The sequence below is a fragment of the Amia ocellicauda genome, chromosome 4 (genome assembly GCF_036373705.1).
Source record: "Amia ocellicauda isolate fAmiCal2 chromosome 4, fAmiCal2.hap1, whole genome shotgun sequence".
NCBI classification, from domain to species: domain Eukaryota; kingdom Metazoa; phylum Chordata; class Actinopteri; order Amiiformes; family Amiidae; genus Amia; species Amia ocellicauda.
The window spans coordinates 19,013,948-19,036,515 of record NC_089853.1 but is presented as its reverse complement, the minus strand read 5'-3'; the positions used below and the strand labels follow the sequence as shown (position 1 = coordinate 19,036,515).

General features: G+C 47.7%; 3 protein-coding genes and 8 non-coding genes across 11 annotated transcripts; 1 reads left to right on the top strand and 10 right to left on the bottom strand.

Annotated features, from left to right (window-relative positions):
* On the bottom strand, positions 1–5,733 carry rpl4 (ribosomal protein L4). The gene is made up of 10 exons (XM_066701236.1): positions 5,600–5,733; positions 4,385–4,556; positions 3,929–4,035; positions 3,322–3,460; positions 2,737–2,861; positions 2,397–2,526; positions 1,581–1,737; positions 1,016–1,099; positions 414–534; positions 1–149 (listed from the first exon to the last, which is right to left on the bottom strand). Exons 1-10 carry the CDS (start codon positions 5,600–5,602, stop codon positions 69–71), a joined length of 1,119 nt encoding a protein of 372 aa, XP_066557333.1. The 5' UTR covers positions 5,603–5,733; the 3' UTR covers positions 1–68.
* On the bottom strand, positions 239–309 carry LOC136748988 (small nucleolar RNA SNORD18). Its single transcript, XR_010816700.1, has one exon. It is a non-coding gene; the product is annotated as a small nucleolar RNA SNORD18 (small nucleolar RNA).
* On the bottom strand, positions 725–796 carry LOC136748990 (small nucleolar RNA SNORD18). The gene has a single exon (XR_010816701.1). It is a non-coding gene; the product is annotated as a small nucleolar RNA SNORD18 (small nucleolar RNA).
* LOC136748986 (small nucleolar RNA SNORD18) lies at positions 1,219–1,288 on the bottom strand. The gene has a single exon (XR_010816698.1). It is a non-coding gene; the product is annotated as a small nucleolar RNA SNORD18 (small nucleolar RNA).
* LOC136748987 (small nucleolar RNA SNORD18) lies at positions 1,913–1,983 on the bottom strand. The gene has a single exon (XR_010816699.1). It is a non-coding gene; the product is annotated as a small nucleolar RNA SNORD18 (small nucleolar RNA).
* LOC136748994 (small nucleolar RNA SNORD16) lies at positions 3,037–3,136 on the bottom strand. The gene has a single exon (XR_010816705.1). It is a non-coding gene; the product is annotated as a small nucleolar RNA SNORD16 (small nucleolar RNA).
* On the bottom strand, positions 3,633–3,731 carry LOC136748992 (small nucleolar RNA SNORD16). Its single transcript, XR_010816703.1, has one exon. It is a non-coding gene; the product is annotated as a small nucleolar RNA SNORD16 (small nucleolar RNA).
* Positions 4,225–4,296, bottom strand: LOC136748991 (small nucleolar RNA SNORD18). The gene has a single exon (XR_010816702.1). It is a non-coding gene; the product is annotated as a small nucleolar RNA SNORD18 (small nucleolar RNA).
* LOC136748993 (small nucleolar RNA SNORD16) lies at positions 4,733–4,831 on the bottom strand. Its single transcript, XR_010816704.1, has one exon. It is a non-coding gene; the product is annotated as a small nucleolar RNA SNORD16 (small nucleolar RNA).
* Positions 5,734–6,009: 276 nt separating the features above from the next.
* Positions 6,010–15,080, top strand: zwilch (zwilch kinetochore protein). The gene is made up of 19 exons (XM_066701234.1): positions 6,010–6,274; positions 6,498–6,546; positions 6,801–6,896; positions 6,988–7,097; positions 7,282–7,484; positions 7,661–7,740; positions 7,874–8,029; positions 8,269–8,340; positions 8,544–8,637; positions 8,736–8,788; positions 9,009–9,123; positions 9,549–9,628; positions 9,816–9,972; positions 10,244–10,272; positions 10,456–10,592; positions 10,757–10,852; positions 11,156–11,274; positions 11,462–11,565; positions 14,895–15,080. The coding sequence occupies exons 1-18, from the start codon at positions 6,225–6,227 to the stop codon at positions 11,551–11,553; spliced, it is 1,788 nt and encodes a 595-aa protein (XP_066557331.1). The 5' UTR covers positions 6,010–6,224; the 3' UTR covers positions 11,554–11,565; positions 14,895–15,080.
* Positions 11,585–22,432, bottom strand: lctlb (lactase-like b). Its single transcript, XM_066701237.1, has 15 exons — positions 22,258–22,432; positions 21,512–21,649; positions 20,715–20,864; positions 20,177–20,337; positions 19,904–19,991; positions 19,666–19,775; positions 19,180–19,308; positions 18,894–18,989; positions 18,656–18,710; positions 18,118–18,283; positions 17,626–17,896; positions 15,715–15,841; positions 15,260–15,459; positions 14,627–14,690; positions 11,585–12,191 (listed from the first exon to the last, which is right to left on the bottom strand). The coding sequence occupies exons 3-15, from the start codon at positions 20,839–20,841 to the stop codon at positions 12,076–12,078; spliced, it is 1,710 nt and encodes a 569-aa protein (XP_066557334.1). The 5' UTR covers positions 20,842–20,864; positions 21,512–21,649; positions 22,258–22,432; the 3' UTR covers positions 11,585–12,075.
* Positions 22,433–22,568: the final 136 nt, after the last annotated feature.

The window sequence follows — 22,568 nt, the reverse complement described above, 5'->3', positions numbered from 1 at the left end:
TTTTTCTTTTTTAAATATGTTTTTATTTGAAATCAGCTCTGGTCTCCAGTGTGGGCAGGAACTGGTCTCTACTTTGCTGCAGGCTTCTCGGCGGTCTTGGTTTTCTTCCCTGCCGCCTTCTTGGGCTTCTTCAGCATCTTGGCTTTGATCTGTGGGGCAGGAAAATAAAATACAATTGTTAATACGACTACTTCTGCTGCTTCTACTGTAACACGAGGCACTACTCATAAGGGGGAGGGGGCTCAGAACTTCCTCTGAAATCACAGCAGTCAGAAACACGGACCATGAAGTAGGAACTCATCACAGCAGCCCTGGCAAGACTACTAAAGCCAGGGGGAGGGAAAGTGCATGTGTGCACAAACTAATGAACATTCAGCCAAGAGCCAGCGGGGTTCAGATGCCAGTCAACTCACCGCAGGGTTGTGCAGCAGGATGGCGTTGCGTCTCGCCGTCTTGGAGTAAGGGTTCAGCTTCATCATCACTCTGAGGTTCTTCAGAGGATTCTTCTTCAGCACTCGCCGCTGAACCTTCTTGCTGCAGAAACACACGAGCAGAGACAGGAAGGGTTACACAGACGCACGGGATGGGGAGGGTTACACTGACACACAGCGGGTGGGTATTGCCCCTAGAGGGCACTGGGGCACAAATGTAAACCTACTGTCCAAACACAATCCACCTGTAGGAAACCATTATACACCAAGGTGGCCAAGGACACAGACAGAGGGGGCTCAGAACTTCCTCTGAAATCACAGCAGTCAGAAACACGGACCATGAAGTGAGGAACTCATCACAGCAGCCCTGCTCTGACAGCTCAGAGGCACAGCTCTCCATTCACATAGGTTAAAACATTACATTCACTGGCCAAGCACCCAGCGAGTGAGTAAGTGCTACTTCAGGACACACTGACTGGACTCCTGGCTGCACATGCTGCAGCAGTAAGCACAGACCCGCTCAGCCGGGGCTCCTGTGCGAGACATGGCAGAGCCCAAGTGCGGGGGAGCTCAAGGCTTCTTACTTGGGAGGACGCAGGGCCTTCTGGATCTCGGGGCTCTTCAGGATTCTGCTCAGGTCTGTGTTGGTCATCTTGTGCATTGGCAGGCTGGAAAACAGTTAAAATGTTAAAGTCAGCATCCCATGGCGAGCAGGACCAGCCAGCGCAGTCCCTTAGCATTAAAACCTTGAGTCTTTTGCACGGACTGTTAGCGAGGGTCTCTCTACGAGCTCAGAACTTCCACTGAAATCACGAGCATCAGAAACACGGACCTGAAGTGGGAACTCATCACAGCAGCAGGGACTCGCGCATCAACACCACCTCCCTCCTCTCCCCCACGATCCATACAGAGGGACAGATATAACTGGACAGCACGGAGTCAGTTTGTCCCCCCCAAAAAAGGGGTCAGGAAAGGTAACAGTGACAGAGAGGGGATGAACGCTGACAGACAAGTTGAAAGAGTTCAAGAGAAAACCTAAGGGGTTGTTAGGAGGCATTCTGGGACACTAGGCAGCCGCCATCTACACATCCTCACTGGCCCTGCAGAGCACAAAGGCCCCTACCCTGATCAGGCTCCCGCTCTACTCACTTGTAGTCGACCTTGAGGGAGGCGGACTTGCGCCAGGTGCCGTAGAGCTCGTCCAGCTTGCGGAAGGCGCTCTCTGTCCAGATGCAGAAGCGACCCACGTGACCTCCGGGTGCCAGGCGCAGGAGGTTCAGCTTGTTCACGTTCTGCAGGGTGATGCCTGGGGGAGGGAGAGGATGAGTTAACAACTGTGTATATTGAACAGTGGTGGCAATACCACAGTGGCAGCGGGGTGATCCAGTTTGGCTGGACCCCCTGCTCCCTCTTGCAGGCCCACGCCGAGAGGAGATCCTGCTGCGTTACAGACAGGAGAGGCAGTCGGAGGCGGGACAGCCAGGCTCAGAACTTCCACTCAGATCACAGAAGTCAGAAACACGGACCATGAAGTGGGAACTCATCACAGCTGCAGCTCACCTCAGGGAGTCCATCAGCCAACCCTACATGCGTGTGTGTGTGTATGTATATACACTGCTCAAAAAAATTAAGATTAATCACTTAACATTGATTTCTGAACTTGGAAGTGTTCCCTTAATTTTTTTTAGCAGTGCGATATCACACACACACGCATGTACTTTCCTACCAGGATCTCCCTTATATGCAACTACACTCCTCCCTCAATCTGGAAAGCAGCAGCAGAAGTGCAGGCGAGACTGCATTTCCAAGTTGTTTTCCTGAGCTGCAGATTCAAATGTCTCCACATCAAGCACAAACTCCCCCAACTCTTTCTCCCTTTGGCACACACACACCTTCCACGAGCCGCGTTTAGTCACCACTACATGTCCTCAGACACGCAATGAGCGCTGGCCGAAACGCACGCACCTGGGATGTTCCTGAAGGCCTTGGTGACGCCGTTGTCCTCGTTATAGACGATGCAGGGCCCCTTGCGCTGGATACGCCGGCGGTTCCTCATCTTACCCTTTCCGGCGCGCATCCGCTGGGAGGCGTACACCTGTAGAAAGCACAACACCGGAGTCAAAGGGGGCTTCCTTCCTCCTTTAATGAATATTGAGTAAGAAATCCCTACTTCACTCCCTCTGCCTTCACACAAAAGAAACATCTCCATGAAGTGGAAGACTGAAAATAAATCCTACAGATTTGCTCGAGACACCCCCCATTCCCTCAGCCGCTCTCCCGCCCACCCTGTGGAGGAGACAATGACCTTCTTGATGTCGTTCCAGGCCTTCAGCTTCTTCAGCAGCAGCACAGCCTCCTTGGTCTTCTTGTAACCCTCTACTTTGTCATCCACCACCAGGGGCACCTCTGGGATCTCCTCAATACGGTGACCTGCAGGGGACACACACAAGGCTCAGTCTGGCACAGGACACAAACTACAAGTGCATGTTCCTACAGTACTCCCCCCCCACCAAAAATAATTAACAGACTCTAGCTGCCTTAGACACACATGACCCACACTGTGCGATAACCGCCAATGAGATTAAGTGCTGAAGTGGGTTAGTCTTGCTCAGAGTTCAGTGGTCGTCACCCACCTGCGCCAGCATGATGACGGCAGGCAACCGTCACTGTGCACAGGGTCGGACGCAAATTACACCATCACTGCAAGACCACGAGCGCCCACTGGCCCACACAGCGGCGAGCTTCAGGCTGAGAGCTCCTCAGGGCCCTACAGAACTACTGATAACACGTGTAAACAGGCCAGCGTGGGTCACTGATTTACGTGAAGTAACCCTGCTCGAGTTATGCGTTTCTCAGGTATGGAGTGTCGACGGCTCCTGCAGACACTGACCTTTGGACATGACCAGGGCGGGCAGGGCAGAGGCTGCCAGGGCAGAGCAGATGGCGTAGCGCTTCTGGGTGGTGTTGATCCTGCGGTGCCAGCGGCGCCAGGTCTTGGTGGGAGCGAACATACGCCCTCCACGACACATCTGCACCAGAGTCAAGGAGCAACACACACACACCTGTATATAGACTGCTACATACAATTACTTAATCCAAATCCATACACAACTCTGTCATGAAAGTCTTGTGCACGTGAAGAATACGAGTTTCATTAAAGTCCCTTAAGTGTCTCGCAGCAGCCGGGCCGCACTGTGAACTTGCTCAGAATCGCTGTTCGTCAGCCCGCTGCACCAGCATCATGACAGCAGGCAACCGTCGCTGAGCGCAGGGTAAGACGCAAATTACACCATCACTGCAAGCAGCCACCGCACACTCCCAGAGAGTCTGACTTACTGGGGTGGGGGGGGGTGGCTTGAGACGCTGCGGACTGCGTCAGGCGCGTCTGTGAACACATGGACTGCACGATGCTCTGCTTTACAGCTTTTGCAAACCAAGCGGTTAAGGGGCTGAAGTCACACAGGGCTCAGGCCCACACGTCGCTCAGACAAGGATACGTTGCCGAAGGCTCCCTGGCCGGAGCGGTGGGTGCCGCCACCGCGGACACGGGGAATACGTGCCACAGCTCTGCCTGTTCCCCAGGACTCGGCACTGGTCTGGTGACCTGCAATACACAACAACACAGTCAGACATGGCAGGTAGAGCAGTCTGTCACTGCAGAGATTACAGAGTGGCATTTTAAGGCCACCTATTAAGACAGGCAGCTTAAGAGTTTACATTTTAGAGAGAATTTCTACACAAAGTTTAAAGTACAAAGTTAAGTTTGTTTATTCATTTTAACAAGGTTATTGAGCTTGCCAGAACTTCCACTGTTATCACAGGTTTCAGAAACACAGACCATTGAAGTGGAGTCTCATCAGCGGAGCTCTGCCTTCTAAATTACCAAATGCATTTTTAGGACACGTGTGTGAAACAACCAATGTCCTGGCCTGGAGTCAACCCTCCTCACTCACCGGCCAGCTCGCTGACGGCGTAGGGCTGTCGGCTGTTCTTGCGCATGTTGGTGTGGACGAAGTTGACGATGTCCGGGCGGATGGGGGCCTTGAACACGGCGGGCATCACCACATTCTTGCCGGAGGTCTCTCCTTTCTCGGAGTAGACCGAAATCAGGGGTCGGGCGCAAGCCTGCGGACAAGAAATCCCATTAGCAAAAACAAACTAGGCTAAAACATGACCAATTCCTAAATCCTGTAGAAAGGTCTAGTCTGTGAAATGGAAGGATGGGTAGCTGTTAAGAAGGGCCAATACTACCAGACTGAATCCAAGCACCGGTTAGGCGCTTCGGGGCCGCACTGTGAACTTGCTCAGAATCGCTGTTCGTCAGCCCGCTGCGCCAGCATCATGACAGCAGGCAACCGCCGCTGAGCGCAGGGTAAGACGCAAATTACACCATCACTGCAAGACGCACACTGGCGGTAAAAGTGCAAGAACAGCCCAGCTGATAGTATCGCCCCCGTCGTTTTCAATAAACACCACAGGGCTGCAGACTACTGACCCGCAGGACGAGCACCGGCCCGGCCTACAGTGCGAAACCAAGCCCCGCAGCACGCAAGGCCGTTGGGGAGTACAGCGCGCATCATACGGGTACACGGAAGTTCCAATTAATGCGTAGAAAACTTTTAATAAACCATTCGTATCTTTTAAATGGTATGCCAATTGTAATATGCAGTGAGAAGTCCACCTGTGTTACTGAAACCAAGTTTAGTTACGTGGAATTAAGAACGTAAACAGGCGGGAGCCAACGTTCCAGAACTAACAATTATCGGGTATGATACTTTAATTCAATAAAAACTGCAGCAACCTACACTTCACTAACTTTCAAAGTTATCGATTTGTGCACAACAACCTTCGCATGAACGTCCAAACCACACCTCACCTTTGCAGACTAACATTTAAAACCGGTGTATAAAAAAAGACAGACTATTCATAGTTTATAATGGGTTTAATTCGGCATCCCAAACACACAACGTGTCTCCCATCCCCCACGCCGCCGCCGAGACACATGTCTGTGTAGAATTTAAAATGGCTCCTTCTGTTTCGGAAACGCATAATGTATTAAACACAGAGTTGGGAGTCAACAGACCCAAGGTATTAGATAGACAGAGTGTAAATACGGCTATTGTGGTATTGCGTGGTGGAAATGAGGCGATATTTATGACATTTCTAACCATTTCTCTATTCGGAGTCTCTCGGCTCGCCGGGATCCACGCTCCTCACTCGATGGCGGCCACGGAAGAAAAGGAAGAAGAAATCACGCCCCGGTAACTATATACATCCGACGCTGCCTGACTTCCGACATTACTATACTCCTACAACTACGTCGCAAATATCACATTTATAACACTCTCTAAAGGTACGGACACTTTAGATTAAATGTAAAATAATTTTAATATATCTGATGTTACAGTATTTGTTGACAAAACTACATTTAACATGTGGACTATTTTCTCTGTAATGGCACTTATGCTGGCGTAGGATACACAAAAAGGAAGCCGGACTACTTAAAAATAAAGTTTTTTAATATACTTTTTTTAAAAGAACAATAATTAATGAAGATATTGTAATAGGCATTTCTAAATTAGAAAATCTGTAAAACAATTATTATAATTATTATTTTTGAAAATGTGCGTTTTAGTGTTGCGTGACGTGGATGACGCAGGAGCCCGCGCTGTTTGGATGCTACGGGCCGTGCCCTGCAGTCTGCCGGGTCTGTTTACAGTCTGACGAATAGAAATTTACACTTTTTTAAGTTTAATTTTTATGTAGTAAATACTGGTTAGAAGGACCGCGGAGATGGGAACGAAGATTATCAACGACACGAAGAAGTTCCTGAAGTGTCTGTGGTGCGTAAATGACCAGATTTGATTAAATAATACATTAGCGATCTATCTTAAACTTACATAAACTTGTTACTTTGTGTTGAATTAAAACCCATTAAAATAATATTTACTCTATATTTAAACATGCTAGTCATTCTGATGTCTAAAGTACTGAGTATTGTTCAGAAATACAGTTCACACATATTCAGTATTCAATGTTTCAGTTACCATATTTGTTCCTTTCTAGGGACTACCAAGAGGACAGTAAAAGCTCGAAGGCCGCCGTGGGTTATGAGGTGAAACCGCATCTTCCATTTCTCATCAAGTAACCAACCCACAAAGACATTTTCCAGTTTTTCGAAATAAAATGATAAATAAACAATTTTAATAACTCCCTCCCCCCCACCAGTCTTGAAAAGCTTTACAGTACAGCAGCAGCCCCCAGCCCCCAGCCCGGCTGTCTAGGCATGGCTTCGCTCTGCCCAGGAAACTGAGTGAAACGGTGGCATTACCCGCTGATTTGTGTTTGTTTTGTGGTTCGGTTTCCTAGGATGACATCGAGATCCAGATGGTAGACAAAGCCAGTGGGAATCCTCTGCAGGGCATCTGGACTGGACACCTGCCTGTCCTCGTCTGCCAGAAAGCTGTGAGTCCTACAGCACAGGCACACCCTGTCACAGCTTCCCATCATGGCAGTCTGTTTGTGCATGTGTGAATGGATGTGTATTTATTTCCAGGTTCCCAAGCATGATGTTGAAGAGGAGACCGCGGAGGACTCTCTGCCTGGGGAGCCACTGCTTCACTCGGAGGAGGCGGGGCCCTTGCCTCTGTCTGTAATGAAGGCCAGGTACTTTGATTCCTCCTTATTGACTGTTTCCATATTATTATCTTTACTTCCATTAAAGTATAGCGCCTTGTAAGAGGTAGTGGAATGGCTCCACTGTCCGTTCCCTATACACCCAGACTTGAGCCCCCCTCATCGGAAGACCCCTGTGAGGGAAGCCCTGATTGGTACCATGCTGTTTCCGCAGGCAGCTGGTTTCCTGGTACTGCATGGCACAGAACCCCAACATGCCACAGTGGGCGAGCTGGGCCGGCCAGGGTGTGGCGCTGTACCCGCTCTGGGTGCGCTGTGACATGTCTGACCCCGAGGGCACCGGCTGGCTGGGCGCTGACACCGTCCGGACCGGTGGCAAGGTCACCGCAGTCAATCTGCACACGGTCACCTGCAAAGGTACGGTCAGTTCGCCTGCTCGGTTCAGCTGTTGTGCTGCAGGGGCCTGGGCCTGTCAGAGCACTCCTTGTGTGTTTACTAGCCCTGTGCGGAGTTTTCTCAGCTGTGTGCTTTATGAGTGCCGTAGCACCGCATTCATGTGAGCAGCTGCAGTAATGTTACCCTCGTGTCTCCAGGTCCTGCCGTGGGAAAGTCATCCCATGTCACCATGGAGGAGCTGACTCGGGCCCACAAGAGCAGACATCACACTTCCGCTGTGAGTGCAGTTTTATTCTCATAGTTGTTTTGTTTTGTATTATTTTCTCAATTATTTTGCCGTTATGCCCCCAGATAAGCTCAGTGTGTGTGTGTGTATGTATATACTGTATGCCTGACCCCTGACCCTGCAGGTGACAACAAGAGGTTGTGCACAGTTTGACCTGTTCGGCTCCACGGTGGTGGAGAACACAGTGATTGAGTCCCAGAGCAGCGTGACCGTGGACTTCACCTGGAGCAGCGTGGAGAGCATCCTGCAGACACCGCCCCTGGCCTCCACTGCCACTCTGGTGAGCGTGCCCCAGAGGACCGGTCTGGGTGTTGGTTTGCTTCCCAGCTGATGCTGAAGTAAGGCATGCTATGGCACTGTATTTTTGAGCAGAGGTGTCGTGTTGTGTTTCTACTGTGGTCTTTTATGATTCAGCCTACACTACTAGCAGAGAACTGTCTTTCTGCCTCTCTGGGCCAACAGCGCCTGGAGATTTTGTGAGACAGAACAACAGACAAACCCGTTATTAACTCTGTGCAGAACATCAAGATTGCCAGTGGAGACATGCGGAGCCCAGTGTATCAACTGTTCAAGGAATTGGAGTTTATCCAGGTATGTGTGACTGACCTGTGTTAAAACACTGGTACTTCAAACAAACAAACAAACAAGCATCGATGAACATTCACGCTGACATGCTGTTAAAGTGCTTCTTCATCTTAGCAAATCATTCTGTCTTTGTGTTTATTTACTCACATTTCCAGTTTTAATTTAACACATGTTTTTTTTGTTTATTTCCTGTGTGTCTCCCTTCACAGGTGTTGGACGATGGTTTGAGGACGGGTGTGACAGAATGGCCAGAGCCTGTGGAAACCAAGTCGGCTCTGGAGCTCACCCAAGCTCTGATAGAGGGTACGTTCAGAGCCGGTTCTGGCTCAGCAATGCGGTTTGTTTTGTTTCCCTGTGTTTTACGTGTGTTTTAATGCTCCTCTCTCTTCTGTCTGTCGCAGACCTAAAGAATAAAGTGAGAGCTGTACAGAATCAGCCTGTGAAAGAGAGTGAGGTAAGACTATTAAAAATGCAAAAATACAAACATTTATTATTCTGGTAAGCTGTGTCACATTCACCTTACGAGTTGAATAACACAAAAATGCAGCTTTTGTGGCCTTAACTAGTAGATTGACCTTATTAGGAAGGTGCTTTGTACGACACCCTTAAACACAAGTCGTGCTTTAGAGGAGCCGTACGGGGAGACTGACCTGAAGTTGTTTATTCCCTAACAGACTTCGAAAGCAGCGCGTGACTCTGGCAATATGGACGGCTCCCTGCGCATCGCCTTCCTCACCGAGAGGGGAGACCTGGACTTCACGGAGCAGCTGTGGTCCAAAATGAGGACGAGTATGTTGCGTTGGCGATCACATACGAGTAGAGAGTAGAGAGAGAACTCCAGTGGTAGAGGCCTGGTGTGACGTTGTCAGTGCAGGTGTGCTGCTTATTCTCCTTCAGCTGTCAATCACCTGGCTTACCTGGGCTGTCATGCACCTAATCTGTCTGTCAGGTTCATGAGTATCTTCAATCAGTGGCAAAAAAAACTATTTTCAGTTGACAAATTAAGCTCATAATTGGTTTGATTAAGCGAGGCAGGGAGCTTGGTTGGAATGAAAATGGAAACGCACAATAGCTCTCCAGGATTGGCTGGGGACGGTGTTGGGGACTTCACAGGATGCAGGCAGATGCAGGAAGATGGGGGATGCTTCTTCGCATCTCCAATGGCTGTTCTGAGTATTGACTCTTATTTGATACATTTTCTTCTTTTTGTGCAGGCGTGACCTCCTATCAAGACATTGTGGATTGCCTGACGCTGGTAACCCAGGCTTTGAAATTTGGTGACATTCAGCCATGGGTAGGTACAGATGCCAGATGACCTGTCTGTCATCCCTCTGATACCTTATACAGTCAATGAATCAGATTTAATTTGGTATAGTGGCCTTCGCAGAGTTGCCACAGAGCCCCTCAGACATTAAAAGCTACCATTGGGCCCCTGCGACCGAGGAGAGCAGGGCCACCTCTCACATCTCGACCTGTCTCAGATCCACAGGGGCAGCAGCAGCGCCCTCAGTAAGCTGGTCCTGCGGTCCTACCAGGGCCAGATGGGCTTGGTGTCGCTCACCGGCCTGGCGCCCATCCACATGCTGCTGGAGGTGGGCCTGGACAAGATGCGCAAGGACTACATCAACTACTTCATAGGTAACCCGCCGGGTCTGCAGCTGTCAGGGCCTGTTTAATGGCCAGGTGCCGGGCATTTCAGCTTCATCGGTGCCATGTGTGTGAAGCTGAAGCTCAGTAAGGTCCACCTTAGTGTACATTGCTTCGTGGAAAATGCAGGAGCAGAGCATTTTCACTTTTAATTTCATATTAAATTAATGTAATTAAGGTATGGTGCATTGCAGAAGCAAATGTGTATATCTATATATGTATGTGTTTATTAATTTATTCATTTATTCATTCTTCGTTTCAGGTCAGGAACTTACAACGCTTAATTACCTGGTAAGCTCCTTGATCTTGAAGTGCAGTGTCTGGGGTGGGGAGTACTGCAGTATGCTGTGTGATGTGTATTTTAGTGAGATGTGTGAGACAGTGTGCCGTGTTTAGCATCGTAATAGGTGCTGTGCAGTATCGCTGTCTGTGCATGGAAGACTGTTTTCTGAAGGAGCCCACTGTGTCTTCCAGGCATACTACCTCAGCACCGAGGTGGACCTGCAGGAGCAAGTGCAGCGTGTGAAGAAACTGCACCACCTGCTGGAGATAGTGGTGAACTGCAGTGCCTTCCTCAGCCTGACACACGAACACCTCTTCCCACTGACACAGTGAGCGCACTTCACACCAGGCCTGTCTCTCCATCTGTCTGCCTCCGTCTCTCCTTCAGCCTGGCTAACAGATCTAAATAATATCAATAATAGCACTGTCACTGTGCCCGTGAGCAGCAGCGCCCCAACAATAAGCGGTCTGTGTGTCTGTGTTTTTCCGGAAGGTCTTGTCTGCAGTTTTACAAGTCGCACCCTTATGATGAAGAGCACCAGTTCCAGCTGCAGATCCGGCCCAGTGTCATCAGCAGCTTCTATCAGAAGTAAGACCCCAGTACCACACCGCCTCATTGAATTATCTCCCTACAGCCAGATTGCGAACCAAACCAACAACGTCAAATCACAAGAGTATGCTTTCCAAAAATAGAGACTTTGAATTGTAGTGCATGGTCAGGTTATCCTAGTGCTGTGGTGGCATGAGTCGACCTTGGCCAAAAGGTCAGCAGATTTTAGGGCTGTATTATAAGAAAGTGAAGATTTGAAAGAGGTTTTGGGCTTCTCTTCATAAACCTTGACTGTTCAAACTGTTAAAGAGGCCCTTTCTCTCTGTGTTGCCTGTGTTGCAGTGAGCACCCCCAGACCTGGAGAGTGGAGGTGTCCAGTGGTCACGGGCACCGGGAGCTGAAGACCTGCTGGCAGCTCAGCGACAAGCCTCCTGTGGACCATGTGTCCTTCAGCTTGGCAGGTGACCCACAGAGCTGATCATGTGTGTAAATGGCCCTCATCCACCAGCAGAGCCGGGGGAGCCAAGAGCAAGACTGTGCTGTAGTGCACTGTGCAGGGCGTCAACTGTCACCAGGAGGGGGTTTTCGTGTTACTTCAGAACACACACTCACTCACTCATATATAGTCTTGCTTTGATTCCCTGGCAGATTTCCCCCTCGAGGTTACCATGAATGGAGAGAAGGAGGAACCGGCGTACTTCACTCTGGTGAGCAGCTGCAGCCAGATCAGTTTTACCTGAGCGCGCACAGAGGTGAGTTCACAGAGCCGGGGAGCCATAAATACGTTTTAATGTTGTACAGAAGTATAAGTTACACATGTAGTTCAATTCTTTGCACCTCGTGCAGCTAGGTTTGGTAAAACAGTCTCTGTACAGATATCTCTGGTTATACAAGATCGCATTTAAAAAGCAACCAATCCGGTTAACCTCACATCACACCTCACACCTGAAGGCGCAGGGGGCGCAGTCTCTCCCCATCAGCGCATTGAAGAAGAAGATAAAAACGCACACACAGTACAGCAGGACCCCTAGAGAGCAACACTGAAGAACTCGTACATCCAAGCCTGGAGATCGGACTGCACTGCTGGGTTTCACTCGGTCGTCTGTTTAGTTTTCAGCATCATAGAACCCCCTTATATATTTAAATATATTTCTTTATATATGTTAAAAAAAGGATAAAAATTAAATAGAAAAGCTGTATAGTAGATATGTACAGTGGCGGGCTAGCGTGTGGCGGTGCATCCTCGGGACAGCGGGCCGGATCTAGTTGCGCCGGCGCAGAAGAAACATGAGGAAGACGGCGCTGAGCAGGATGCAGAGTGTGCACACGGTGGGCACCACGATCTCCGTCACCATCTCCATGTGGCTGGTCAGCGGGTCTGAAACATAGCAGACAGGCACATGCACACACATGCACATGCACAGGGCTCAGACAGAGGGACCAAGGGGGTCTGGCTCTCACTGGGCTCCCGGGCCTGCTCTTCACAGGGAGAGCCGTTTTGGGCATGATTTGTATAATACAGACGCATGTTTAACATCAGTGTTTTTCAATCAGTGTTTTGCATGTGTGCTTTAATATTTGGATATTTGAGACCTTTTGTTGTACCTTATTGTAAAAAGTTGCATATAGATTTTACTTCCCTCCCCCCCTTTCTTTCTCTCTCTCTCAAATTGCCCGATTAACAATGCACTTCAAGCTTCAAGCACAAGATGCTGTCCAGCATTCAAAGGGTTAATATGACGTGCAGTTTGCATGGATTTGGTTTTACTACACACTGATTTAAATGTATTGGTGTGTGTGCGTGCTTACCATGAATAAGTCTTAGAATATTGGCAGCAGTAGTCCGCTGTTCCTCTAGTAAAGGAAAAGAGCAATTACTGACAGCCAGTGCCCGGCACATTAACCCTTTGAGGACTGCGATCGCCAATCAGGGTAGAAGCAGCACATCTCATAGGAGCCAGCCAACACAGACAGGGCTGGGGTGAAGGCAGATTTTTTTAGATTTAATTTCTGTCGGAGAACCCTCTGATTCAATGCACTGCAAAGCACCTTGTGACTTTTATTCCTCTGCCTTCAATTCAGCTGTGGTAAACTGCCAACTGCTGCCCAGATCCTTCAGAAACCCTGCCGGGCTGGTTATGAGATCATTTGTGGCTGAGAATTCATTACCGAGATTACTTCCCTGCACTAAAAGCAATGTAGCATATATTTAATTGTTTATTTATTTATAAGACAAACCCAGCTGGGCTGTGGAAAATTACAGGCAGTTGTCACCCTGTGTGTGGATTTGATCCAAACTATTGAGATGAAATTATATCCTGTGTTCTTCTCTGTGCTTATAAATTATGCATTCAGTAAGTAAAATAAACAGCCCGGCAACAGTCGTCACAGAGGCTGATGTTGGATCTCCTTATTTGCAGATTCAGGGCATGAAAACATCACTAAAGATGTGAGCCTAAAGAGAGTGGCAATGGGATGCATATAGAGACATGGTTAAGAAGGATCCGAAAAAAAATGTATTATTGTATAAAAATCACAGGGTACTCTGTCTTGCATTGTCTGTAATTATAATTTTAGAGTTTCTAGGAACTGCCTGGTTCTGAAAAGGCTGAAATGAGCATCTGATTATTTTGGAAGCGGAAAAGGGTTGATTACGAAGCCCTCAAAGAGTTGAATGTTAAAACAAACCAGTGGACTTGATTCAACACTTCGTTTGAAGTTTCACCAAGACACAAAAAAAAACATAGAGCAGAAGGCAATCCAAGAGCCACAGCACACACAGGAATGGAGGCACAGATCCCACACTGGCGTGGCAACGGCATTGTCCCGTGCTCATCGTAAATCGCAGTCCGTCTCTGGGTGTTTGTCCCCAGGACTCTGACTGATGAGCTCTGCCTCACTCCAGCCGCAGCTTTCGTGATCAGTTCACACTGCAAACAAAACGACACATCGCCATGCCACTCGCTCTCTGTTCTCTTTCTTTCTTCTAATTTTGATTTTCAGAAAACTTGCAAAACCCAAACAGAGACCCATTTTCTGTTGTTTGTTCCCTAGTACCTAAACTTCATCATGCACTGGCCAAACCTTTGGCATTTCTGCATGTTCCTTATTTTCCTTGGATTTTCTTCTAGCTGGGGGGGCAAACAAAGAAAAAAATCCTGTTAGATGTTGACGTCCCGCTGTCCCGGACCCCCATCTGCCTAAGCCTGTTATGACAGGGCTCTCTCTCTCTCTCTCTCTGCAGTGCTGGCGTCTTGTAATGTGGCTACTGCTGAATCTCAGTGTTAACATTTCTTCCTGGAAAGCAAGCATCACACTGATATGCAAACTCAATGGAAGAAAACCAGAAGTCTCGCTGACCACTTTAGATAGACAAAGAAAAATAAAGGCAGTGTTTTAAACCAGGAAACAACTTTTTGGTTCCTTTCCGCTGAAAATGTTGGAACGACAGCGGGGGTGCTGGCTTTATGGACAGTGAAATTTGCAATCCGAGTCTTTGCGGATTGAAAACCCAACAGCTCAATTTCACTTCCCAGTGCAAGGCGCTTATCTTGCATCTGTTCTTCTACTGTATCGAACTGTGGCAATTATTTGCTTCTGGCCGCTGTGGACTGTGGAAACCTACAATGTAAAGCAGTACACGATCCCTCCCGCTGAAAGAGCGTCCAGAGAGCCGTGCTGCAGCCGTGCTCTCCACATAACTGGGAGTGGAGGCAGAATATTTTTGTTTGTTTGCCCCGGCTAGACGCACACGCATATCTGGCCGCGATTTCTCAGCCACAAAAGCAGCAGATTAGTTTTGAGTCCACTGACCTGCAGCTAGTAGCTGGTTGCTGGACGAACACGTCTCCGTCGCTTTCCGCCGCCAGTTCTCAACCTGTCGGGATCAATAATGTCATTGACATTGCAGGCAGGCAGCAGCCTTGGGGCCAGGAACTTGCTTACTTTTATAATTTATCCATTATCATTTGTCCTGCACAGCTTGGGTTTTGTTATTTGACTAATACGGTTAATTGATTGAGGGGAAACAGCTGCTCAGTTTTTCAGTAATTTTTCCATTATTTACTTTTTCTTTTTCCAGACTGGGTTCCTGCCAGATGCCCTTTCGAATAGCAGTTCCACCTCTTATATCCAGCTGTTATTAGCCTGTACATATGTATATTTACTGTAGTTTGTCTGTGTTGTATTTTGTACACCTGAATAAACTGTAGTCCTGTTCATAAGCATTTTTAATGTGAATAAAATAATAATGATGAATTAAAATGTTTATGAAATCTAAATCTTCCCTACACTCTCTGTACTGACACCAAAGGGAATGTGAACATGTGGACTCCCTCCCCTCGTGCGTCTCTGGGTCTCTATTTCTGTGAAAGTGTGAATATCTCTCCATCTCAGTTCATTCACGTGTGAGTGAGTGACTGTGTGTCACCGCTCTGCCACCCCTACCTCTCTCTGGTTGGGGAAGCCATTGGAGCTGATGATGCGTTTGTAGTACTGAACGGAGGCCTTGGGGTAACGCGGCTTGTTCTTGTTTCTGAAATCTATGTAGAAGAGGCCGAACCTCTCGGAGAAGCCCTCATCCCACTCGAACTTGTCCAGCAAGGACCAGGCCGTGTAGCCCTTCACATTCACCCCATCCTTGATTGCTGACAACAGGGGGGACCAGAGACAGGCGTATTAGGCAGTGAATCGAGTGCTAGGTTTACATTTTGGGGAAATCTCTTTAAATGTGTCCTCAAAGCATTCATGGGTCAAGTGGTGCATCAGGCGTGAAGTCCGCAGAAGTTCTCTGGCAATTCCCCAAGAATCCTCGTAAGCTACTTTAAATCTCTAAAAGCCAATTAAATGGGGTCAGTGCAGATACTAGTAGATTCTGTGTGTGTGTGTGTGTGTTTGCATACCTTTCAACATCTCGTTTACGTAATCCTTCAAGTACTCTATTCTCCAGTCATCACAGAGTTCTGTACACATCATCTTCTCCGATACCCCGTTCTCGGTTACGTAGATCATGGGATTCCCGTACTGAGTCTAAAGGAGCAATGGAGTAGTAGTTTACACAGGCAGTGATTAACAGTAAGTTGTTTTCATACAAAAGATCAGAAACAGTGCGTCATCATACTCGTGTGGCAGCTCAACAGTTGTACAATACGTACTAGAAATTAAAGACTGAACACTGAAATTGTTTAGTTACATTACGGTTCAAAAGTTTGGCGTCACTTAGAAATGTCCTTGTTTTCGAAAGAAAAGAACATTTTTTGTGCATTAAAATAACATCAAATTGATCAGAAATACAGTGCAGACATTGTTAATGTTGTAAATTACTATTGTAGCTGGAAACGGCTGATTTGTAATGGAATATCTACATGGGCGTACAGAGGCCCATTATCAGCAACCATCAGTCCTGTGTTCCAATGGCATGTTGTGTTTGCTAATCCAAGTTTATAAATTTAAAAGGCTAATTGATCATTAGAAAACCCTTTTGCAATTATGTTAGCACAGCTGAAAACTTGTGATTAAAGGAAGCACTAAAACTGGCCTTCTTTAGATTAGTTGAGTATCTGGAGCATCAGCAATTGTGGGTTCGATTACCGGCTCAAAATGGCCAGAAACAAATAACTTTCTTCTCAAACTCTTCAGTCTATTCTTGTTCTGAGAAATTAAGGCTATTCCATGCGAGAAATTACCAAGAAACTGAAGATCTCGTACAACGCTGTGCACTACTCCCTTCACAGAACAGCCTAAACTGGCTCTAACCAGAATAGAAAGAGGAGTGGGAGGCCCAGATGAACAACTGAGCAAGAGGACGAATACATTGCAGTGTCTAGTTTGAGAAACAGACGCCTCACAGGTCCTCAACTGGCAGCTTCATTATATAGTACCAGCTAAACACCAGTCTCAACATCAACAGTGAAGAGACGACTCTGGGATGCTGGCCTTCTAGGCAGAGTTGCAAAGAAAGAGCCATATCTCAGACTGGCCAATAAAAAGAAAATATTAAGATGGGCAAAAGAACACAGACACTGGACAGAGGAAGATTGTAAAGAAGTGTTATGGACAGACGAATCTAAGTTTGAGGTGTTCAGATCACAAAAGAACATTTGTGAGACACAGACCAAATGAAAAGCTGCTGGAGGAGTGCATGATGCCATCTGTCAAGCATGGTGGAGGCAATGTGATGGTCTGGGGGTGCTTTGGTGGTGCTAAAGTGGGAGATTTGTACAGGGTAAAAGGGATCTTGAAGAAGGAAGTCTATCACTCCATTCTGCAATGCCATGCCATTCTCTGTGGACGGCGCTTGATTGGAGCCAATTTCCTCCTGCAACAGGACAGTGACCCAAAGCACAGCTCCAAACTATGCAAGAACTATTTAGGGAAGAAGCAGTCAGCTGGTATACTGTCTATAATGGAGTGGCCAGCACAGTCACCAGATCTCAACCGTATTGAGCTGTTGTGGGAGCAGCTTGACCATATGGTATGTAAGAAGTGCCCATCAAGCCAATCCAACTTGTGGGAGGTGCTTCAGGAAGCATGGGGTAAAATCTCTTCAGATTACCTCAACAAATTGACAACTAGAATGCCAAAGGTCTGCAAGGCTGTAATTGCTGCAAATGGAGGATTGTTTGACGAAAGCAAAGTTTGAAGAACACAATTATTTCAATTCAAAATCATTATTTCTAACTTTGTCAATGACTATATGTCCTATTCAAACTCATTTCATGTAAGTTTTCATGGAAAACAAGGACATTTCTAAGTGTCCCCAAACTTTTGAACAGTAGTGTATGTCGTGAGATTGTTAGCGCAGTGTGCCGTACCTTCACAAAGTTGAGCAGGCGGCGGAAGCCCCAGGGCACGGAGTACAGCCACTCGGACCCAGGGTCAGGCCAGCGAGGGTCCACCAGCTCCGCCAGGTCGCGGTCAGTGAAGTAGCTGGGCGTGCGGCCAGCTGGGAAGTTCTTCTGCGTGATGTAGCGCGTGGTGAAGTGCCCAACGCCCAGGAAATCGCTGGTGCCCTTGATGTAGCTCTTCTCCTGAGACGAGAAGGTGGGCAGCCGGGAGCTCCCCAGGCCCTGCTGGGCACTCTTCCTCCCTGCATGGCACAGGGAGGGGGGGGTAGAGAGTTAGAGAGGTAGAGCATACAGTTCCCCTGTGTTATGTGGTGTATAAATTAATATTGCTGACTTGACAGGATAATAATAATAACTGTTGCATCCTGTTTGAATCTATTTGGTGTCTTTCTATGTGTCTGCTTGTTCACCTGCTGCAGCTGTTTTTCGGTCTACATGTCTGCCCAGCAGAGCGGTCACTTGCCTATGTAGTCCTTCATCACTTGGGGGTAGTCACCATTGAAGATGGGAGTGGCAAACCAGCCGAGGTAGAACTGGACATATCTCTCAGCGGCTTCAATGTCTTTCTGATTGGTGATGTCGACCGGCTCCCCCCATTCCCCGGCCAGGGAGATCCCCACCAGCCCTGTGCACACACACACACACACGAGTTTGTTATGCCCCTTCAGCAGCACTGTGCTTACATATAAATATTGACAGCAATTTATTTTCTTGGTTCAAACAGATTCAAAATACACGGTATTGAAATTCGAGGTCCAGCCTGGGCACTGGGTATCATGGGCAGCACAAGCTCCCTTTTCAAGCTGGATATTTAGTGCTCGAGAGATATCTTTATCTGGATCACTGTTTACATTGATGCAGCTGTCTTGGCTGCTCCAGACACCCAGGTCCTTGTTTTCCCTGTGGCCAAACAGTTTACCCCATTGAGCTTTACTGTATTTCCTCCAGTTAATCATTGAAAAGGAAAAAGTGGGGTACCAGCCCATCTGTCTCTTACCTTTCTGCTTGTTCCGCCACTGGTTGTCGTATGAGTGCCACACTTTTGCATGTGCCTGAAATCAAAAGGCCGCAAACAATACATAAATAAATGTAGACATGGGACTGGATGAATCGATTGTATCGCTTGTATTCTTCTCTGTATAACTCCCCCTTAAAAGATCACATATTTGTTACGGTTTCTGCAGACGACTGGGGCACAGGTGTGATAGGATGTTGCTGCAGTGACTGCATCTCACCTTGATGATGTGGTGGGCAGCTCTGTAGGCCCCACTGCCCTTAATTCGGAGTCCTGGGGCATGTTCCCCAGTCTCGTACCCCTCCACTGCCACAGACTGCGCAGAGAGAATGACACATTATATAAAGACCAACAGACACAAGAATAACAACATAACCTCAGAGCAAAGTTCTACTGTACGGTGCACATTTTGGGAGTCAGAGCGCTTTAAAGCGCCAAAAAAAAGGTTGTGTGCCCAAGGACCCTGGCTGGGGAGGGGCTGAGGTGTCAGCGGCGGTGTGTCTCACCCACGGGTTGTTGAAGGTGATCCAGTACTTCACCCGGTTCCCGAACCTCTCGAAGCACAGGTTGGCATAGTCGTTGAAGTAGTTGACCATGCTGATGTTCTGCCAGCCCCCGTATTTCTCCTGCAAGAGCTGTGGGGATGCAGAGAGATGAGAGCGTGTCTCACCCCAGGCGACTCAGGGGAGCTGTTCACGGACACGGGACTGTGGCCCAGCTACGGTGCAAATGTACTGTTCGGATTGTGACTGTTTGAAGACCTGTTTGGTGGGGCACTGTGGTCTTCACAAATGGGGAGCAGGGCTGCGTTTAAGAATCCAGAGGAAGGGCAGCAACCCATGGAACCCCCACCCAGGATTGTGATCTGCCTTGTTCAGGTATTTAACCAACTAATCATCACTGAATTGTACCAGCGGCTGCTGCTGGCAACAACTTACATGGAGGGAAAGGCATGGAGGCACTCCAGGTGCTCATTGCTGGTGAACACTTACCTGAGGCAGGTCCCAGTGGTACAGGGTGACAATGGGGGTGATTTTGTTCTCTAGCAGAAGGGTGATCAAGTCATCGTAGTACCTCAGCCCTTTCTCGTTCACATGGTCGGCTGTAGAGGGAATCGTACACCTCAATTAGTGATCGCTGCACAAGCCTCAGTATGGAATGTGTTTGCTACTGAAACCTCATCTGCAGCTATGGTGTGCTTGCTTCATCACGTGTCAGTGTCTTGCTTACATTTAATCCCAGTCGGCATTATCCGGGGCCAGGAGATGGAGAAGCGATAGTGGTTCAGCTTCAGCTCTCTCATGAGGGCAATGTCGTCCTGGGGGGATAGATGGAGACAAAGAGGGAACACTTGAAACGGCAGGTGGGACCAAGCTGCAGACCCTCGGTCAGATGAGGCTTACACAGAAGAATGGTGATATATGGCCTATGAAATGCTGCAGTTGCAAGGGAACTGTACAGATGGTACAGTCAGAGGCAGGTACATTTTCCACGCCAGGTTACCTTGACTTTGTAGTAGCCCTCGCAGGAGGAGTCTCCCGTCTCATTGTGATACACTTTGCCCTTCCTGTGGGTGAACACATCCCAGATGCTCATTCCTTTACCATCCTTGTCCCAGGCTCCTTCTGTTTGATAGGCTGAGCTGCCGGCACCCCACGAAAAACCTGGGAGCATGTAGGGGCAGGGGGGGCGGGTGAGTGGACACACACAAATTAAGTGAGATGAATGTCAGTTATTTCCGCACTGAGAGCACCAAGCACGACATAGGGGTATGGGAGTGTGGCACAAGACAGACAAGCTACAATGGTCAATCAGCTCTTCGATTCTTTAAGTGAGCCAGGTCTGTTGAGCAGTGACCTGATAACAATGCACACTTCAGACAGAGAGCTGAATCCCCGGGACCGAGGCATTGGCACCAGCCGTGTGATAGACGGAGCTGGACGCCACTTGTTGCTTTCTGAACGGACTTAGTGGTTTCCTCTCCACTTTGGGCCCAATGCTTCTGCTCTTAAGGGTTTCAGTCACTCAAAGTCACACCTACCAGTTGGAAAAGTGCCATAATAGAAGGAGCCGTGGTCGTTCTTTGTCCAGTCGAAGTCCTCAGCCGCAGACAGACGCAGCACCAGCATAAGCACATGACATGCCCCCAGAGAGCAGCGTGACAGCATGGTATCCCAGGGCTCCCAGTCGCCTAGAGGGGAGGGGGGGGGCAGCAGTACCGTGGTCAGCAATACACACTGCCAGCATCACACACACAAAGTGACACACACAAACTCACACACGCACTCACATTCACACGCACACACAGATTCAAACATGCACTGTCCCTCGACTAAGCGATTGTGCACTTTTTGAAACACTTTCAGTAAACCTCCTGCTCTGATTTTGTTCTGGTTTTCAATCCAAGTGAAATAGCTTTATTTTTTGATGCCTTTACAGTTATTTATTTCAGTGTATACATATCACTAAAATGTTAAATAAATCTTCTACAAATGGAAAAGACAAGTATTCTGCTTTAAACTAATTATTATTATGCATGTTTTGATTGTTTGACTGCTACCTTACGATCAACAAGTAACTATATAAAAGTTACTTAGTGCTAAGGTTATATATTGTATTGCAGTATTCAAAGAGATACACTGAGGGAAAACACAGAGTAGGAGATACAGCATTATAGCAGCAAGGTGCAGGATTACAGCACACCTGAATAGCAAGCATGCAGAACTGGGAGATAAACAAAAGTGCCTCTGATCTGATCTTCCACCAGAGGCACTATTATTATTATTATTATTATTATTATTATTATTATTATTATTATTATAAACAATTATTCAATACCTTTGCAAGTATCTACACGTTTCCAGCAACAGATATTCCTTATTTATCGTCAGCTCTGGCCTCCAACGTGTGCACTGCCCAAATAGGAAGGTTAAGTCTGAAACACCCCCCACACACAGCAGATCGAGTATCCAGCTCCTGATTGATTAATACATATATTAATGCTCTACAATCGAAAGATATCGCCCAAAAATTAGACTTTCTCTCTTTCAGTGGAGTTAATTAATTTCTTCATTCATTCATGCACCCAGGAGAGGAGAGTGCAGTTTTGAACGCTCATTTAAAAATTGTAAATGCGCATCTTCTCTGGTTCATCTGGCTCAGGTGCTTCTGTGTCCATGGGCCGTCCAGTAGAAACGGACAAATAGTTGAATCGTTGCAAGGCCAAACAAACTCTCCTTTCCTGGATTATGAAGCACAGATGTGGCACCCAGTCAAAGGGAAATATGAATGCACATTGCCAATGCAATAAATAAAATAATACAGTTTACTTAATCAACATTGTATTGTTCAGCGAAAACGTATCCATCAGTTAATTGTACGCAGCACATTACATGATGAAGACTTGACAAAGTTTCTTTAATGGTACCTTAAGTCTTTGAGGGAAAATACATACAACACCAGGGCAAACTAAAATAAATAAATACATACATGCAATAGAAAGATTTCAGTTGTCTGGTGATCTAAATAAAAACTGGAGATATTTTGATCACCACCTCCCTCTTCCTCTCCCTTTGTGTCCTTACCTGTTAGACGATCTGCATTTGTCCTAAATGGAAACTGTGCCCAAATGCAAGGATGGTTCCCCAGCCTGCAGAGTTAATTCACCTTCAGGGAGCCCCTCCGCGCTGCACGCCTGGCGCAGAACCGTCCAGAGCAGCGCCTATTCACCGCGAAATCCCCCTGCATTGAGGCGCAATGGGGTGTGAAGTGATTTCGCTGGGGCACACACTTCCCTTACAAACAGTGGTTTCACTCGGTAAGCAAAGTTAATTTTGTGAGGTGATCCACTTTGTGTTTGGATTGACAAAAGCCATTTGGAGGCGTATAGCGCGCT

What these genes read in the sequence shown, in the direction of transcription:
- rpl4 (XM_066701236.1), bottom strand. An exon ending in GGCCTTCAGGAACATCCCAG is followed by an intron (nt 1,738 to 2,396) that starts GTGCGTGCGTTT and finishes TCCCTCCCCCAG; the next exon opens with GCATCACCCTGCAGAACGTG. An exon ending in AAGGCCCTGCGTCCTCCCAA is followed by an intron (nt 535 to 1,015) that starts GTAAGAAGCCTT and finishes GTGTTTCTGCAG; the next exon opens with CAAGAAGGTTCAGCGGCGAG.
- lctlb (XM_066701237.1), bottom strand. Translation starts at nt 20,841, where the DNA reads ATGCTGTCACGCTGCTCTCTGGGGGCATGTCATGTGCTTATGCTGGTG. An exon ending in ATGAAGGACTACATAGGCAA is followed by an intron (nt 17,897 to 18,117) that starts GTGACCGCTCTG and finishes CCATGCAGGGAG; the next exon opens with GAAGAGTGCCCAGCAGGGCC. An exon ending in GCTTCCCCAACCAGAGAGAG is followed by an intron (nt 14,691 to 15,259) that starts GTAGGGGTGGCA and finishes TGATCCCGACAG; the next exon opens with GTTGAGAACTGGCGGCGGAA.
- zwilch (XM_066701234.1), top strand. Translation starts at nt 6,225, where the DNA reads ATGGGAACGAAGATTATCAACGACACGAAGAAGTTCCTGAAGTGTCTG. An exon ending in AGGAATTGGAGTTTATCCAG is followed by an intron (nt 8,341 to 8,543) that starts GTATGTGTGACT and finishes CTCCCTTCACAG; the next exon opens with GTGTTGGACGATGGTTTGAG. An exon ending in TTGGTGACATTCAGCCATGG is followed by an intron (nt 9,629 to 9,815) that starts GTAGGTACAGAT and finishes GACCTGTCTCAG; the next exon opens with ATCCACAGGGGCAGCAGCAG.